The sequence below is a fragment of the Symphodus melops genome (genome assembly GCF_947650265.1).
Source record: "Symphodus melops genome assembly, chromosome: 23".
NCBI lineage: Eukaryota > Metazoa > Chordata > Actinopteri > Labriformes > Labridae > Symphodus > Symphodus melops.
The window spans coordinates 5297731-5316091 of record NC_136713.1 but is presented as its reverse complement, the minus strand read 5'-3'; the positions used below and the strand labels follow the sequence as shown (position 1 = coordinate 5316091).

The window sequence follows — 18361 nt, the reverse complement described above, 5'->3', positions numbered from 1 at the left end:
TGCACATAAAAACAACTGATGTACGTGTGTACACCATAACTGCTACAAGCAGTCTAATTTTGATTAAATAAGGAGGGACAGTTCATCTGAGGAGCTTAAAAGTTTCCTGCAGAACAACATCTTTTACTCATTCTACTCAATGATAATAAAGCTCCGGAGACACTTAAATGTTTTCTGTGGCTTTGGGTTGATGAAAAAAAAAGCACAATAAACCACACAAGATATCTCACAAAATCGTCTCCCAGTCTCTGCTCACATTTAGCCTGTCACATTATTCTAAAATACAGCCCTCCGCTTGCACATTCAGCTTTGTGTTTGCCCTTAAAAATACATGAAGCGGTACTTTTACAGCAGCACATACTCTGAATTAATTCAACATCTCCTCAGGTTTGACCTTCAGACAAAATTCAAGCGTTTTACACCCTGAGCTGCATCTGCTTTTCAGTTCACTATGAGTGGTGTTATAACACATTTATTATCCAAGACAATAATTCATATAGTCTTTAAAACGAATTGCTTTTAATGCTCCAATAAAATCACATTTTTTCAGTGAATTCAGTGATTTGTTTGTATGGTAATCTTGTTCACATTTTAACATTTTACCATTGTGTTATAACATTGGATGAAATGCTATAAGAGACACACTTATCACTAACATAATGTGAAGTCTGTTTGTGTCATTATGTAGTTATAATCCTCATTAATGAAACCAATGAAACATTTAAAGGGTTTGAAGATGTAGACTTTTGCACATGCAGACCTGATGTGTGTGAGCTCTGGAGGTAACTGTGCATCACCTCTCCCATCTGCTGCTCCTGCCTCGCATGCGCAGTGGGGCTCTCCATCATTTCCAATCTCCCAGTGTAGGAGAACCAGCAGAGGCAGAGAACTAATGGGTAGGTTTTTATTCTTATTTTTAAGCACACGTTTCACCATTTCAGCTCAGCTGGATGCCCAGGTGAGAACGGCCTGTTCACGGGTGGATTTGACGCAGGCAGAAACGTTACAGCGTCTCCTCTTCTTCTTCTTCTCCTTCTTCTTCTTCTTCTTCTTCGCTCTCTCTATTTCTCTCTCTCTCTCTGCGAACGCAACGGCTGTTAGCTAGCATGCTAGGCTAACCTGTGCTAGCTCGGCCTGGCCCTGGCCTTGCCTGGATCCACTTTGGCTCGAAACCCCCCCAACGCGGGCCTAGCTGCTTTTTTCTTCGACAGTTTGAAGTCGGAACCTGCCTCGATTGCCCTCGGCGCGCACAAGACCAGTTTCGGTTCGTTAATTAAACGCTAAAATGTCACTAGCGTAGCCGAGCTCGCCCTCTGATTCATTTTCGTTACAACAAGCTAGCTGGCTAGTTAGCTAGCTAGCTGGCTAGTTAGCTAACGGGAGCTAGACAGCTGACGCTCAAAATGCTAAGCTAGCCGAGATGCTGCATCAAAAAGCACAGTCAGACACACAGATTCCGGTTGTTGACACGGTCTCTTCTGAACATAAAGCCTCACAGATTGTTACCTTTCAGCCCAGCGTGTCTCTTTGAAGTAAAATAAACATCTAACTTCGGATTACTCTCATTAAAAAGGTTAATAAAGCAACACTTGGCACAAGTCTAAGGCTAATGTTCTCAAAGCTAATGTTGCTATTATCTAACAGTCAGGCACCTTTGGTTGTGTACACAAGAAGCGGTTGTCATGTTGTCCAGTTTTAAGTGGATAAACAGTCTTGTCATGCAGCCTCTCAGCTGTCAATTCTGAAGGCTGCAGCAGCACAACATGCTGCTCATTTCCCCCCACAGCTAGCCATCTTAGCCTGCTCTAAGGGTTACTTTAAGATTTAGAATTAATGGATTTAATCTCGCCTAGTACTAAAAGAGCAGTGATGGATGTCTGTGGGTCCAATAAGAAGAGGTTGTACTACTCAGTGCTGCACAGTTCTTGTTTTATACCTTTGTTTTATTTGTATCATATTAAAGATTATTCTCCACTAACAGCACATGTTATTTTGCAGGTAACTTGTGTTGCTTCACTGAAGCTGTAAGTGAGAATTTGAATACCCTGAGGTGTTATTTATGATGACTAGTACAACCTTTACTGTGCATGTCAGATGTTACATCTTTCTGCCTTTTCAAGGTGACATGAAGCAGCACCAACATCTTGCAAAAAAATATAAATAAATATCTGAAGTCATTCCATCAGCATGCATCATACCTTAATTAGGGTTGTGCAATTAATCATTATTTTATCATTAGTGTGAGATATATATATAAAGAAAAGTCTGTGTTTATTACAATCAAATAGTTTAAATGAAGTTAAGCCATGCCATGTGTATATTTCACCAGCTGTATGGAGGTCTGGGCATGACATCCTTGCTTTCACACCATTTTGATGCATGCAGATGGAGCGAATGTTTGCTTTTCATGTCGTTATCCCAGTGTTATCGCAGTGTATCGCATATCGTGGTTTCCTACTGTTAATGTCAGCTGGATTAAGTTTCTGTAAATCACACATTTGATGTGTTTTAAAATAATAACTTCTCCTCGTGATTATATAGATAGGTATTTAGATCTTTTCATAAGTGTCTGAAAGTGCGTCATATCCCCTGAGACAGTTCGACCTGAAGGTGGTGAAATGAACGACGATATTGAAAGTCTCATAAAAACTTAAATTTATACACATTTAGTTAAACATTGCAACACAACATGTTGTTTGGAAATAATTCTGGGATGAGAAATATGTGCAAAATATTCCTCCAATATTTTTTTATGTAGCGCCTGTAAAGACATTTTGATAGTTTCAACTTAATTATGCATCTTAAAAAGTTTACATGGTTTAAATTGCTTTGTATTTTTAAATGTGCCCCGTCTTTTAAATCAAGTTATTAAGAGCATCTGTGTGTTGCCTGCAATATATCACTATACAACCCACTATTGTTTGCACATATTCCTCCAAATTCAGACATTGAGAAAGAACTTTAATTTACATAAACTTCCATCCTTAATGGACTGAAAATGTAGTTACTCAACCTTATGATGCAATTTCTTATCACAAGCATATTTTTCTTTCCAGGATGGCCGTTCTATAAACTGTATTTACGTATTTCTCTGATTTAACTTATGTTCTTGTTCCACGCTGATTGTTTGACGGTAGCAGCTGGTTTTTGTCCAGAGCATTCCCGTCAACATTCAAGGCCAAAGAGGTTGGGTCTTCTCCCCCATTAAGAGTCAAATGTTATATCGGGGGAAACATTTGGTAGGATTATGCTTCATGAGATGCTTTGTAGTCTTGTCGCAGAACTCGGTGACTTTGCAGTGATGTCAGCTTCACAATAACCTTTCTTGACAGTTGTCACAGACATTCCTCACAAATATAATTTGTGACGGTAATACAATGCTGGCAGTTTCTGTATTGCAGACTAAGCACATTTTACATGGGATTAGATTTACATAACCTAGCATAACCATCGCTTTTGGAGTCATGAATAGCTGAAAGATTTGGCAAAAAGATGAAGATGCTGCAGCCGTGACGAGTAACTTGAGCCGTACGTCAACTATGGTTTAGCTGCAGCGACTCAGGCTTATGCACTAAAGCTACTTCTTAATCCATTGCTGCACATCTTAAAGTTCAATGCTGACTTCAGACCACCTTTTTTGTCAAATAAAAATCCACCTGGAGGTGACTCCATGCAGGAATAACTGCGTTAACTCTGCATCGTGTCGATTGGACATGTCCTCAGTTTGACCACCACGATGCTCCTCTGTCCTTTTTTCAAATGATGCATTCAAAAATGCTAAAAAGCGCCATGTTAAAGATGATAAACCTGCAGCCAAAGGTAACCTGTTAGAGGAAACGGTGTGGGGAGATGAGCATTAAAATAGCAGGAGGTGAGACTGAAGTTTGTGCTTTACATGAACAAGGTGGCAGATTTAGAGGCAGTGGCTTTGCCAAATGTTTAGATGAATTAATTTGGCTAAGGCACAAATGTAGTTTTTAATTAAAATGACTGATTTGAATCTGCTCCAGGACTTTTGCTGCACATAATTGCCCTTCTTTCAATATCCTACTTCATTCAAGAAAACAAAAAAGACAATGTACGAGACAGAACCACTTTATAAATCGAGGTTAAATTTGTGACACCTTAAAGCTGGGACTCTGCACAAAGCTCGAGTTGGAAAAATCAGATTTTCTCTCCAATGTGAAGACAACAGTGTAATACATGTTTTCTCATGTTACCGCTGCATTTTCCAAACATGGACTTGTGGGAAATAAGATTTTAATGATGAGCTGGTTGTGATTGGAAGCATCTCTCCTGAGATGATGAGGTGTTACTGTTGCTGCTGCGTTTATGTCCAGACAAACAGCGTACGTTAAAGTGCTGCTGCCTTGTTTCTTACACTGTGCCACGGGTACCGCTCTTCCTCTGTGGTGGTGTCACTGGGTTTGGTCTCAGCAGCTCGCAGGCCAGTTATGAGTCAGCAGCAGCGGCGGCTGAGAGGAGGCTTTGCATGAAGCTCCTTCACTCACGTACAGAGTTCAGCCGATTTAGCAGCTTTGATGGGCTCATACCAGTGTTTGAATTTCTCAAACAGTGAGAGAGAGAGAGGGGGGATGAAATACTGCCAATACTTCAGCGTGGAAATAAATCCATCCGTGGTACACTATCATTAGATGAAACAGTTTGCCTTGATTATAGAATCTTTTGTCCAAAATCATTCAAATGTGTCCAAATGTGAAATAGTCGTTTTCTGTAAGATATGCCCAATAAAATGATTTTTCCAGTTGATCACTGCTGCTTATTGATAATAGTGTCTTGGAGACGTTAAAGCATCGATATAATAATGTGTTGTGTCGGCTCATTCGTGTTTTTACATCCCTACTCGTACACGTTGCATCATGAAAAGCTGTTTCAAAGCAGACAGTGAGAGCTGCGTTAAAACAACACAACGGGCTACCTTGGTGGGCATGTGTGGCCTTAGGCTCAGTTTGAAATATGATCCAGGGACTCCAGTATGACTAACAGATTTTTAAATCTAAAGGATTATAAACCTCCAAGATGCTCAACCTGTAGTCCTCTCCAAGGGGATTTTACCTGTGTTTTTATCCTCGAACATTTTGACCAACAGAAGAAATGAATGCTCGAGAGTGATTTACTTTGTTTATGATTGGCCACCGCCAATCTTCGCTGGTTGACACCACGTCGAAATGTGGAAAAAGATATCTGTTTTATACCAGATTTCAGTTCATGCATGGGACACGTTGGTGTGATGAAAGCCTGATTTCAGCAGTGCAGAAAATAAACGATAGGCTTGTAGCTACAAGTTAACGACAGCCAGAATATTCAGTTCCTCACTGGGTTTTCTCTTCTGTTTTGCTCTCACAGGAACCATGGGAAAACCACTACCCAACCTCATTTGGGTACCAATATGTTGAACACACTCAACTTGTCGTACTGAAGGACTGTTTCCTGAAAGACAAATGGTAAAAACTCAAAATAAAAGACTCTCCTGAAGTTGGCTTTTTCAGGCAAGATGCACTAATGGAAGTCCGTGCTCCGTTTAGCCCCCTGACCATGAAGCAGCTCAAAGGGTAGGGTCTGCCGTGAGCTCGCCTCACCCTACCCGACTACCCACCACCCCATCAGCTCCAGCTGAGAGCGGAGTGCCACGTTGAAAGCATAATCCTGCAGTCTCTCCAACCCTACCACCACCTCCTCCACTACCACGGCTTTGGAAGACGAACATGACGTGCATCGTGAGGACGCTGGTTGATGTCTGATATATATCCCTCTGAGGTGTCGAGCGTAAAACCAGCAGAGCAATGAATGGCGGAAAGGACTGTGACACGGGAGATGAGAGGCAGGCTGTCCCTGTCCAGGTCCCCATCGGCTGGAAGCGCAAGGATCATGGCGGTGCAGTGGTATACATAAGGTATGAATGTTTTACTGTAAGTTAATACGGCCATGCCAGTAAAACTCATGAACGCAACACTGACACATTTACTCGTGCGTTCAAGTCGTGGTCGCATGCACACTGGAAGTTGGTGTCCTTTCTGGCATCTGAACCCCGGCATGTGTGTTTAGCAGTCACAATGAACCAAAGCAGTTGGCTGGTGTCAGGTTTATTTTGGGTGTTGGAAAGAATCCTGTCTACTTCTGTGACCGTGGCCTGATACTGTCACTGCACACATGTATTTGCTCATGTTCTGTTGCATTAACAGTGTGCGTTTGCTGCAGGGAGGTTCAGCGGTACATTTTTGATACAACTGAAGATTCAGCCTGTGGTTGTCATGTCACATGTTACTGTATATGTTGGATGGGATCAACAGGTGGTACATTCTGTTCTTTATCGTTGGTGGACAGTTTGAAATGTGTCACTGGAGATTTATTCTCGGCTTTTCTCAATCATTAAGTGCAAAAAGGTTTGTGTTATTTCTCATGGGGGGAATCCTGCCTTGCAGCAGCAGCGACCTTCTTATCACATTCTAATTATTTACTTTTAGTCCTCTTATATTCACCACTTTGCAGCCAGGGAAAATGTACAGACTTTGTATAAGAAGATGATGTCCCCCATTGTTTATGTCCACAGTTTGGACGTATCCGTTGTCTGATAAACTGGAAGAGCTTAGATTCAGAATAATACTGTCCAGTATGTCCTCTTCTAAATAACAGTTTGTCTTCCTTTCTGGATTCAAAAAATGTTTTCAATTGTTCTTTTAATACATACAGATGGGATGAATTCCACTGTGCTGAAGCGCTGTTGAGTGGGAGGATTTTACCTTTTGATTTCATGGTTGCTAGCATGTAAAACCTGCAGCAGAACCTGCCTGAAGCAGCTGCTAACCCACCTTAAAAAAATCATTTGTGTCTGTCAGCGGAGAATTCCTCTGTGCAACGGTTTTACTCTTCTGAGTCAGGGATGAATTCATGGTGGGAGAAGTGTACTTTAGTAATATTTCCATGTAAAATGTTCACTTTGGTGCTAAAAGTGATCTGTAGTTTGGTCCAAAAGTATAGAACAGATATATAAAAAAAACAACATTTTAAGCAATTTAGAAAGGGCTGCAATGCTAAATATCCCAGAAGAAGAATTTGTAAATTGGAGCTCCACCAGCTGGAACGTCTCCACATCCTCACGTTGTTTTCTCTCTGCAGTCCCAGTGGCTCGTTGCTGTCCAGCTTGGAGCAGGTGAAGACCTACCTGCTGACAGATGGAACCTGCAAATGTGGCCTGGAGTGCCCACTCATCCTCCACAAGGTAATCTTTTTTTTTTTTCATCTTGATTCATTTAAAACACAGCCGGGCGGAGAGTTTACAGCTGCCTCTTAACTGAGGCTCCAGGAGGTAGAAGCACCAATACACAAATGAAGTTAAAATGCACTTGTCCAAAATATTACAGCTGAACAAAAGATCCTTTAAAACTGTCAGCCCGTCCTCCAGATGTATGAACACACGCTGCTGTTGTTTAGTTGGAGTGATCATGCATTTGGTCCCATCCTTGATGTTTACAGACGAAGAGATCGAACACCTCAAAGTACGTTTTTTGTTGTTGTTTTTTTAAAGGAGAAGATCTTTCGATCTTTAGTTTCCACAGGAGGAAAAATCTGCCCATGCATGTCATTCTTTGAAGTTGTACTATGACATATATTTGGTTAATCTACTTTAAAATGAAGAAGTCACATTTACCATCCATACAGTCATGTTCATAAAAAATAGAATGGGCACAGTAACGTCATTCAAACGCTCTAAAAAATGTTATCTGTGGTTGTCCAGGCCTGTAGTCAGTCAGTTTAATTATTTTGCCTCCCATAGCTTAAATGCAATCTGCAAACATTACTGCCATTTTGATGGACATGTTAACTGCTTGTCATTTGACACAGATCTATTGTTTGTAATTAGGAACTTTGCAATTGTTATAGATGCAGTTGCTGCAACTCATTAACTCGAGTGTAAGCACAAGGCTTCCTCAGAATACATTATATCCTCATTCAAAATAGACAATCGGCTCTCGTCTAAGACAAGTCGAGACAGGACACAAGCTAGACATTAGGAAGGAAATCAACATGTCTGAGAGAAGGAGCCAAGGTTAAAACAACTTCTGACAGGCTGTTGTTAAAAGTGACGCTTTTGTTTGTGTTGAAATGGATCAAAAAGTGACTCCTGTCAGCTTGAACGGTGGCTGTAAAAACCGTTTGTAGTTTCGTCCTTCACGCTGCGGCGTGTCACAATGAAGTCCAAAAAGTGAACAAAGGTACAGGACAGGATAGAAGCTGTCCTGCAGCCTAACTCACTTCTCCACTCCCTTCCATATGCTCGACAATGTATGAAATACATTCAAGCTGGCCCTCTCCACTGATCTATTTGAAACACCGATCCACAGATGTGCAGATGCTGTGAGGAGTCCACAGTCTCACATTACAAAGGATTATCCTTCATGAAGCTAAATCCGTCACACACCATGTCTGTCCTATCAAGATGTCGTCTTGTCTTGGAAACATTTTGACTTCCCTACTCCTGAAATGATGACTCAACATTTTCAGAACATTAAACTGGTTTGATTGTGTTATTAGTTTGTTTCGAGTGTCATATTCCTTTACATGTATGTTTCAACTGAGAACAGATTTATTTTCTGCTGAGACATCAATCTTGCTCCTTGGCTTAGAATATGATGTACGTATGTGGTGCGATTTGACGCGAGCAGCTGTGAATGTACATCTCACTGAATATCCTTCTCCTCAGGTGTTTAACTTCGACCCGGGGGCAGCTGTCAAGCAGAGGACAGCAGAGGACGTGAAAGCGGATGAAGACGTCACCAAACTCTGCATTCACAAGAGGAAGCTTCTGGCTGTGGCTACGCTGCACAAGAGCATGGAGACGCACCCACCTCTGACACTGACCAGTCCAGGGGGAGGTAAGAGTCCAGCTCGATCTACTTCATTTGATTTTAGGTCCTTTTTGGGTAAGATTAGGTTTTAAGTAGCTTGTGACGTGTATGTTTCACCGACCTATTTTGTCTTAAATGTTGCTTAAAAGTTATTAGTAAACGGCACGGTCTTTATTACCCTTCAAGGTACATCATCAGTGGTCACTGCGCATCCCACGTCTCAACGGGCAATAAGGACTAAACCCCATGATGGTCTGCCAAATGCTGTAGGACCAGACTGCAAGAATCCTTTTAAGATGATGATGGCAGCAGGACAGCAGCAGCAGCAGCAGCAGAGGCTGTACCCACCCCAGGAGATGGGTGGAGCCCAACAGCCCGACCTCTACTCTGGGTACTCCAGGCAGCAGAGGCTGGGCAGTGGGGAGCCAGGCCCCAAATCCCCGTACCGGGTTGGGTATGGAGGCATGCTGAGCCCACCTCCCTCCAGTGGTAAGCTGTACGGAGATGGTGCTCAGTCTCCCAGTGCAGACACTCTAGGCAGTCCTGATGGCTTTCCAAGGACCAATCCTTGTGGGTTTCCAGGAGCTGGCAGTCCTGGTTCAGCCTCTATCCATGGAAACACTAGGACTCCTCTTTCCCCACCTAATGTTATGCTCCATGGCTCCCCTGTGGGCCAGCCATCCTGCGCCATGACAGGGAGGACTAGCACGCCCCTGTCTCCGACGGCCACTGCCAAAAGCCCTGTCATGAACATGAACATGCCTCGGGGGAACTTCCCACCTGGTATGGATATGCCCCGTGCAACGTTTCACCATAAAACACAGCCCGTACCCCCTCCTCCATCCATACCACCATCCTGTGCCCTTCAGAAACGGCAGTTGACCTCTGAAAAAGACCCCTTGGGCATCCTGGATCCCATTCCCAGCAAACATGTCAACCAGCCCTCCAACAATGTCCAAAACCCCTCCAACTTCCAGCCTAACATCCACTCTCAGGTACCAATGATGAATGTAAACATCCCCCCTCCCGCCATTGTTCCCTTGCCGAGCAACTTACCTTTGCCCACAGGGAAGCCTGGGCCTGTGGGGCATGGCGGCCATGTTCAAAGGACTCAACAAGGGGGTCCCACATCCTCCATGTCCCCATCCCCTGTCACCTCTCCTGTCCACATAGCTGGACCTGCTCTTGGGCGAATGGAGGCCTCCCCTCATCGCTCACGCTCATCCTCCACCTCCTCTGATCATGGAAACTTTGCAATGCCCTCGGGCCACCAGGCCCCGTGTGGCACTATGAAGGTTCCTCCTCGTTCCCCCAGGTCGGCAATGGGATCTCCCAGACCAGCCATGCCCTCAAGTCCCTCCACCAACAAATCTGACCCACATTACCAGTACAAGGACTCCCAGTTGCTGCCAGGGATGGCAAACTCGATTAGCACCCAGCAGCACAGCAACTCCATGTACTCACCCACCTCCTCTTCCTCGTCATCCTCTTCTATGGCAACCCCCAGCGCTTCCCAGAAGGGCCACCCAGGACTCCTGGGGATGCCCCTCAACCAGATCCTAAACCAACAAAATGCTGCTTCCTTCCCCGCCAGCAGTCTCTTGTCAGCCGCAGCCAAAGCACAGCTAGCAAATCAAAACAAACTCAGCGCTGCTGGCAACAGCACTGCTGGCATGGCTGCTGGTGGTGCTGGTATGGCAGGCATGGGGGCAGTTGGGGGAGGTAACGGAGGAGGCAGTGGGCACCCCGGCCCTATGAGCGGCCCTCGAGGCATGGAGGGACACAGCACTTTAAACTCAATGCTCCCGCCAAACTCCACCATGCTGCTCAACAGTCCTGAGGGTCAAAGCGGACGGGCAGCTCTGAGGGACAAACTCATGGCCCAGCAGAGGGACCCCATGCGTAAAAGGAGACAGTCGTCAGGCAGTGCTGCTGTGAATCATGATAACAGTAACAACATGGTCTATAGTATGCTAAACAAACGAGGCATGGGAGGAGCCCACATGCAGGGGCCCAGTGCCACTGAGCAGCTGCGAAAAGTGGGCAGACTTGGAAACCTTCCACCAAACACCTCCATGGCCCAACTTCTTCAGACCATGAGCTGCCAGAGCTCCCACAGCATGGCCGGTAACAGCCATCGTCCAGGTCTAAGTCCCGGGCAGGGGCCTGTTCCTCAAGGAGCACAGCTGCACTACAATGACAGCACAGGTATGGTCCCCGGTGGCCCTCAGCAGAACCTCCTAGCTCAGCAGAGGCTGCGAGGTCCGGGAGATGCCATGCAGCACTGCCAGAGCATGGACCCCTCTGGGGGCCATCTCGGCCCTCGTCAAGGCCAGTTTCCTGACATGATGGCCCAGATGCAGGCCTCCTCGATGAGTAACTGTGGGCCCATGGGGCCGGGAGGGGTTCCGTTGGGCCCTGACGGCATGCCACTGGGACGCCAAAATGCCAACCCCCCGCCGCTGTCCCATCCAGGCCCTCACCCCTCGCAACAGAAACTTCTGCAGAGTATGGGACGGAATAACATGGTGGTGATGCCTCATGGAGGGGGTGATGGAAGCTGTACACAAAACATCTCTGATACAGGTGAGGAATCAGCACTGATGATATCAAACTGTATTTATCTTGTTTTGTGTGTAAATCATTTGCATACAGTTCAATCAGGATCATAATCCCGTTCACTAAGACTAACAAAATGTCAGCTCTGCATCTCAACTACCTAACTCTAAGATTTGAATACACAGCAGCTCCTTCAATAATCCCACTTTTTCAAACGACTCTGCGAGTAATTATTTGGCGTTTTGAGAAGAATTGCTGAACAAAAAACTGAGCAGCTCCAGTCCGAGCGAACCTCCCTCCCCCTGGGTCCTCTCCTTCCTCCTCCTGATAAGTTGTGTTTGGACAAGTTTCCGTCTTTATGAGTGAACTGAAACCGAAGGATTTCGATGATAGGCCCCGAGCCGAGACAGTTCGGGCTCCTCCAGGATCTGTGAGTTAATGAGCAGGCCCCTCATCTCTGGAAGCTCGGCTAATTGTCAGTCAGCCAGTGTTTCTCTTTGTTTTATTTGTATGCTAGCATCAGTCAATGGTGTTAGAAGATGGAAATGGGATCTGGATCTCGTTTTAAGGGAAGCAGCCCAGATAGGGCGTTTGAGAGAGCTTCTCTCGGCTTGCTGGTCACTATAGTAACGACAGACCCTGAATAGAGACCAGAGCGAAGCCTTTGATGAGGCTTTAGGCCTGTGTGTGGGTTTGAATGACTGTGTGTGCACTACTTGTGTTTACAGTGTGTGTGTTGTGTTTTAATTTATTGGATGATGTGTGTGTCACTGCATGTTTGTTTTTTATAATTTTTGTGTATAAAAGCCCTGAAGAGACAGAGATGTCGTGTTTCTTCCTGCCTGCTGTGAGGCCAGACGATGAGTTTATGTATTCATTGTGCGTCTGTGTGTCCTCATATGGTTTATAATGGAGATATCACCGAGGTCTGCTGCAGGCCACCTGTTCTTATCACCAGGTGTCCTGTTATTTTCTATATCTTCCAAGTCATTGAAATTCTGTTGATCCTGTGCAGGTCAGGAGGCAGCCTGTGACGTTAGTCCACACTCCTGCTCAGTTCAAGTTCCAGTTTGGACTTTGAAATTTAGAATTGACAAAAACTGATTTTTATCGGCAGAATTGAAGGGTGTAGTTTCACTTTCTACGTTCGGAAGAAAGTGTGTTTGAATATGAGTCCAAGCCGAGTCTGATTTGGTGATGATTGTTGTGGAAACACTGGTCGTAATTGATTTTGAGTTTTAAAATCCTGATCTTACACATTTTATTCATCAGAGATGTTGAAGAATTGTCTCCCTATGCTCCTGACGGGCCAAGGCACGTATGTTCTTTTAGCATGATGAAAGAAAAAGTGATCCAAACATTTTGTGTTGTTAGACTTTGGCTTTTAGTGTTTTCTCATTGGATTATTAAAATGTAAAAAGAAACCACACAGATGAACAGAAATATCCTTTGTGTGTCTCGGTCCCCTCTTAGCAATGGCACATTAAAAACCCACAGCGTCTTGGGGTAAAAAAAAACATTCTCTCATCATTGGCAGATGTAATACCATACTTGAAGCTAAATTGGAGGACATATTTGGGATCTTAAGAGCCCTCTTTGAAAGTGGCCTAGTGAGTGGCTTTTTAGCATTAGCCTCTAACCATCTGTTTCTAGACAGCTAGCAAGCTTTGAACAACCCTCCTGCCCCCTCCTATTGCCATCAACAAATACCCCAAAGTTCATTGTAAACCCCCCCAGACCTCCTGCCACCCAGCTGACCACCCCCACATCCCCCAGCAGGGTAAAAATCACACCACCCGACCCCCATAACCCCCCTCATCCGCCCACCCAACTCCCCACCTCCCCCCCAACAAGCTTCCTGGCAGTGGACAGCACCACCAATCATCACTCGGTTCCCATGGCAACCTCCCCCGGCAACAGCCGTCACTATATCATAGCGGTAGCAGAGGATATGGGGAGAGGGAGGGGGGTTGGCCGTGTCGTGGCTCTCAGCGTTGGAGAGGAGAGGGAGAAATAAAAGGAGGAGGAAAAAAAATGGAGAGCACACACAGCTGCCCTTCAGCCATGTAGCATCGCACCAGCTGCTCCACAAACACACACACACACACACACACACACAAAAAGCAGCGTTAGGCCTCGGAGATTTTGTATTTGCCTCCTCTTTGTCTGTACAACATTGCTGCTGGGCTTTCTCTTCATTCATTGATACATCTGTGGCCTCGATGGTTGTTGCTCATGTTCTGTCCCTGCACGCTTCGCTAACAAGTCCGTCCACACATCGCATCTGGCAGTGGGTCCGTCTGTTACTTCTGGTGCAACAGATTGTTAATGTGCAACTTTTTTTTTTTTCCTATTCTCAAAGGTTGTGATGAGACACCCTTTGATTGTGTTTTGGGAACTGTACATTTGAAAAGCTATGCAGTTCACTAAACGGCGACATATTTCAGCATCTTTGAGAAATCTACCAGTACTGCTCGTGTTGAAGAAAATGTCCTAATAATTGTCTGATTAACACGTTGACTTCGACTGATTCAAACTCAACAATTAGTAAAAAAAAAAAAAACACACAATTAAAGAAATAGCAGCTCCTGTGTTACGATTTGTTGATTTTATTCCTACCTGCTGTCAGTGTCACCTCTTTAAAGGTACAGCTGCTGCTCTGTCTTTTTAACACACTCTGTATCTTCAAAACGTTTTCAGGAAACCCCTCATCCCTCGGCTGTGGTATGGGCGGCTTGCAGACGCACATCAACACGGTGGGAGGTCCGATGTTCCAGCAGCAGGTCCATCAGGCCATGCAGCAGGGGGTCAGCTCACATCCAGCCTATCAAGGGCAGCAGCACTTCTCAGAGAACCACCCGTACACGGACAGCAGCAACACCAACGCCGGCTCCATGGCCTGCCTCTACCAGAACTACCAGGTAGAGATGACGACTTTCAGTTCCATCTCCAGACAACTTTATTGAAACACTTTGATCTTGATTTTACCTTGCTGTTGTTTCCCTAGCAGGGGATGTTGCCGCACCCTCATTTCGGGGAGGGGCAGCAGACTCAAGGCGAGGGGCTTCCAGCAGGCACACCTGCCTCTGACAGGGGACCGGGTGGAGGTCCTGAGTCCGTGGATGCCATCTACAGAGCTGTGGTGGATGCTGCCAGCAAGGGCATGCATGTAACTATAACAACCACAGTGAGCGGGACAACACAGGCGAGTCCGGTGCCAGCGCTCAGCGCCATGAGTGCCTTCACTGCCTCGATAGGGGAGCCGGTCAACATCCCCAAAGTGGTCAGCACAGTCCTGCACGGGCACCAGGAGGGGGAGGTGTTGACTCAGCAGGCCAGGCCGAGGCAGGTGAGGTCGGGGAGGGGTCAGAAAAACATGGATCCTGGAAAGAGCACTCCAGATGGCCACGAGGCCAATGAATACTTCCGTTCTCCTGGTCGTGGGACCCCCAGGGGCCAGTGGGACGGGGAAGGGCCGCACGGGGGAGGCTTTGACGCTCATAGTAACAACAGCGCCTGGGGTGGTGAAGAGTTTCTGGAGTGTTCCACACATGTGAGGAGTAGTCCCTGCATGGAGAGACCTGCCAGCCTGGCCCCTGCCCCACCCTGCCCCACTGAGGGCTCCAACGACCATGGCATGGCCCTGGTCCACGATAAGGCCTTCCTCGATGACACCTATCGCTTCAACAACTGCAGCCGGACTCCTGCTAACTACAAGGAGCGTCTGGAGCAGATGGTGGAGCGTTGCGCCCACATCAACGGCGCCACTTCCCACTTTAACACCCGGGGTTACGGAGAAGTCCTCGGTCCTCCGCGGCAGGAGCTGACGGGGGACGACCAGTCGCCCAGCTCCTCCACTAGCCTGGAGGGACCGCTGGCCACAGCCAAAGACTACAGCCACTACAACGGCCACTTCAACGGCATGGCGCCCAGCCCCTCGGACACGAAGAGCTTGAGCAGCGAGGAGGATCTACGTCAGCCGGACTCGCCCGCGTCAGAGCTGCTCCACTACCGCTCCAGGACCTTCAACATGGGAGAGCTGGTCTGGGGCCAGCTGAAGGGCTTCCCACCCTGGCCTGCCAAGCTGGCCGGGGACGAACAAGTGCACAGCGCTGCTATGCAGCTGCGGGAGCAGGCCAAGGTGAGAAACCTCCCTGTGAACACCTGTCTGTGTTTAACAAGCCAGCTTTGGTTTTTCAGGCTGGATGAGACCGGAGAGGAACGGCTGATTTGACAGCTTTTCTATGTTTTCTATCAATATGTGTATTTGGATTTAAACCAAGTTTTTACAAACTTTTTGTAACAGTAGTGTTTTGTTTTTGTTCCTTGGCCACAGAAGAAGCAGAGATAACAGGCTCCCAACATTTTCACCTGCTGAAGCAGAATTTCAGATTAGGAGAGCTCTCTCTCACGATGACTGCAGAAATATCTGATGAACTGTACAAAAAAAAAGTATAATTCTGTTTTTTCTGGTGTGAAATTGTCGACCATTTCCTGGATGTACTAACATGTCTTCTCTTGTCTCCATGCAGGTAGAGCCAGAGAAACTAAAAACACTAACTCACGACTTAGAGGCACTTGACCGAGCCGCCAAAAGAGGCCTAAAGTAAGCAAACGTTCAACGCAGAGATAACGCTGGAATCTGTAACTGGCTGCTTCCTTTGAAATGTAACGGCTTTCTAAATGTTCTCGTCGTCTAACAGACAGGGGAAACTGAATAATCACTTGGAAGCTGCTATCCACGAGGCCATGAGTGAGCTGGATAAGATGTCGGGCACAGTGAGTATCTCCAAATCTTTTAACCAATCCTTTCCGTCTGTCGTTTGATCAGCTGTTTGAAGAACATTTCTCCCCGTCTGTCTGCCGTCAGATCCCATCGAGGGATCGTCAGGTGAAGCTCCCCAAGCCTAAGAGGAGGAAGATATCCAGATAACATTGAATGTGTTGTCCTCAAAGCCTTCGGAGACTTTGTCCGATCAGCCTTTGATGCAATCTGAGCTCTCTAACAGGTGCTACACGTGGACTTTCAGTGGTACATCTTTGTTCCATGATTTCAACTTGACTTAATGACTGACCACAGAAGGTGCTGGAAATGTCCAATCACCGATTACAGTTCAAACTGTAGAAGAAAAAAGACAAAGTAGAGAAGAACGTCAAAAGTGGTTGCAATTTGTCTACAGCTCACTGAATTAACTATTTTTTTCTAGAATAAGATAGTAAAACAAAAAAAAAGCTACAAGCATTACCTTACATATTTAAGAAAATAGACAGTCCAAATATTTCTGATACATTTTCAATATGTATATAGATAATCCTGAAATTTCATGCTATTAAGAATTGTATGTAAATATTGTACAATGTCATGTACAAGCATACCTAATGCACATTTTATCTTTTATTGTACAAACAAAGCAGAAGTGTACCAATGTCTTGGTTTCTATTCAGAAATGCGGTTGTATACGGCCGCATGCATAGGATAAATAAGAATACAGCCTAAAGCTTTTATATGATGAAATGTAAGACGTGCTGTTTATTTTTCCTTTCATTAGTTTTGTAAAGGAACAGCAGTGGAACAGGCATGAGTATATGAGTTCTCCATTGCGAAGGTCGCTTCACGCCAGTTCAAGTGTTCGTTTGTTTTGGATTTTAAAAAAAAAAGAAAAGAAAAACAGAATGAACTTTACCAGCAGAAAGTGTTCAGTGTTCCTCGAAAGCAGCTTTCCGTTGGCCGGACCAATGTTGGTAAATCCTCATCTGCTCCAGCAGTCACTCAGACAGGAGCATCTCGATATGTTGAGCTAAAAGGCTGGTTAGCAGATGAGGATTTATGATGACAAAGAGTCGGTTTATCTTCCATTTTAAGGAGGAAAAATCCACCTGCAGTCACTTTGAAGTTTGTGACCTTCATTTCAGGAGCTTTGTTTGCATGTCCGAGTCAAAGAAAGAAGTTTCCTTTTGTACAACTCTAAACACGGCTCAGGAGTTAAAACAGATGAATCTGCAGCAATAGGATCTTTTTCTTTCTTTTTTTTTTCCTTGATTCAAACTTTCTCTGGCTCGGATGACGTTTCTTCATCATTTCTCACATTCGATAGCCTGATATGATCACCTAAATCATCGAATAATCAAACAAAAAAGCTGCATGTCAATTCAGCATAACACTAACTGGTTGCAGAATTTGAGTTACACAGGTCACCAATAATCACATTTAAATGTTTCTCATAGACGCATGTCAGAAATGGTCTTACTTGAGAAAGGTGATTGTGGACTGACATGTCAACACATCCCGTTTACTTGTCGCTGCAGTGTCATCTGATGAAGTCCTGCACCTTAAGGTACAGAAACATGTGTCAGGACTTCGTCTGTTGTCTCATCGTTATTAAAAAAAAAAAGCTTGAAAATATTCAAATTTAACATTCGGAAAGACCCTGAATGCAGCATCAGCTCGCTTCTGAAAGTGTCTTTGGGTGGATTTTTCCTTCCATCACTTTTGTCCTTACGTTCTCATGTCCGTCTGTACAGTGTGTTTCCTCCATGACTGTAGTCCTTTTCTCTCCACATCTCTAGCTGTAGGTGAAGTCAGCGACGTCAGAGTCTAGATATCATGACCAACACTAACTCAACAGCAGCCGAAGTATTTCTCACATTTAGGGGCCTTTTGAAATCTTTTTATTTGTCTTTTTGTTTTGCATATTGATGTAAATTATTTATGTACAGTACTCCATATTTATTTTAAGCTTTACAAATATGCTAGATGGCAATAATACTACCAAGAGTTGAGAACTCAAGCCTTATATGTGTATATGTATGTTTTTGTTTTTTACAGTGAAGAATAGATCATGTGTTCAGAGTTCATTACAGACGCTCATGTTCCAGGTGAAAAAGTGACCATTACAATAACACTTCTTTCTTACAGTGAGGCTTTCTGCTCCACT

The 18361-nt window shown here is 45.1% G+C and overlaps 1 protein-coding gene across 1 annotated transcript; it reads left to right on the top strand.

Moving 5' to 3' along the window:
• The first annotated feature begins 722 nt into the window (after positions 1 to 722).
• On the top strand, positions 723 to 17100 carry mbd5 (methyl-CpG binding domain protein 5). The gene is made up of 11 exons (XM_079336129.1): positions 723 to 896; positions 5368 to 5465; positions 5547 to 5914; positions 7138 to 7240; positions 8723 to 8894; positions 9054 to 11453; positions 14127 to 14347; positions 14434 to 15567; positions 15959 to 16032; positions 16130 to 16205; positions 16297 to 17100. Exons 3-11 carry the CDS (start codon positions 5805 to 5807, stop codon positions 16357 to 16359), a joined length of 4353 nt encoding a protein of 1450 aa, XP_079192255.1. The 5' UTR covers positions 723 to 896; positions 5368 to 5465; positions 5547 to 5804; the 3' UTR covers positions 16360 to 17100.
• The last annotated feature ends 1261 nt before the right edge of the window (positions 17101 to 18361 follow it).

Excerpts from the sequence above, each read along its gene's own strand:
- mbd5 (XM_079336129.1), top strand. The coding sequence starts at position 5,805 with ATGAATGGCGGAAAGGACTGTGACACGGGAGATGAGAGGCAGGCTGTC. Across the intron at positions 5,915-7,137 it reads GGTGCAGTGGTATACATAAG|TCCCAGTGGCTCGTTGCTGT; the intron begins GTATGAATGTTT and ends TTCTCTCTGCAG. Across the intron at positions 16,033-16,129 it reads GCCGCCAAAAGAGGCCTAAA|ACAGGGGAAACTGAATAATC; the intron begins GTAAGCAAACGT and ends GTCGTCTAACAG.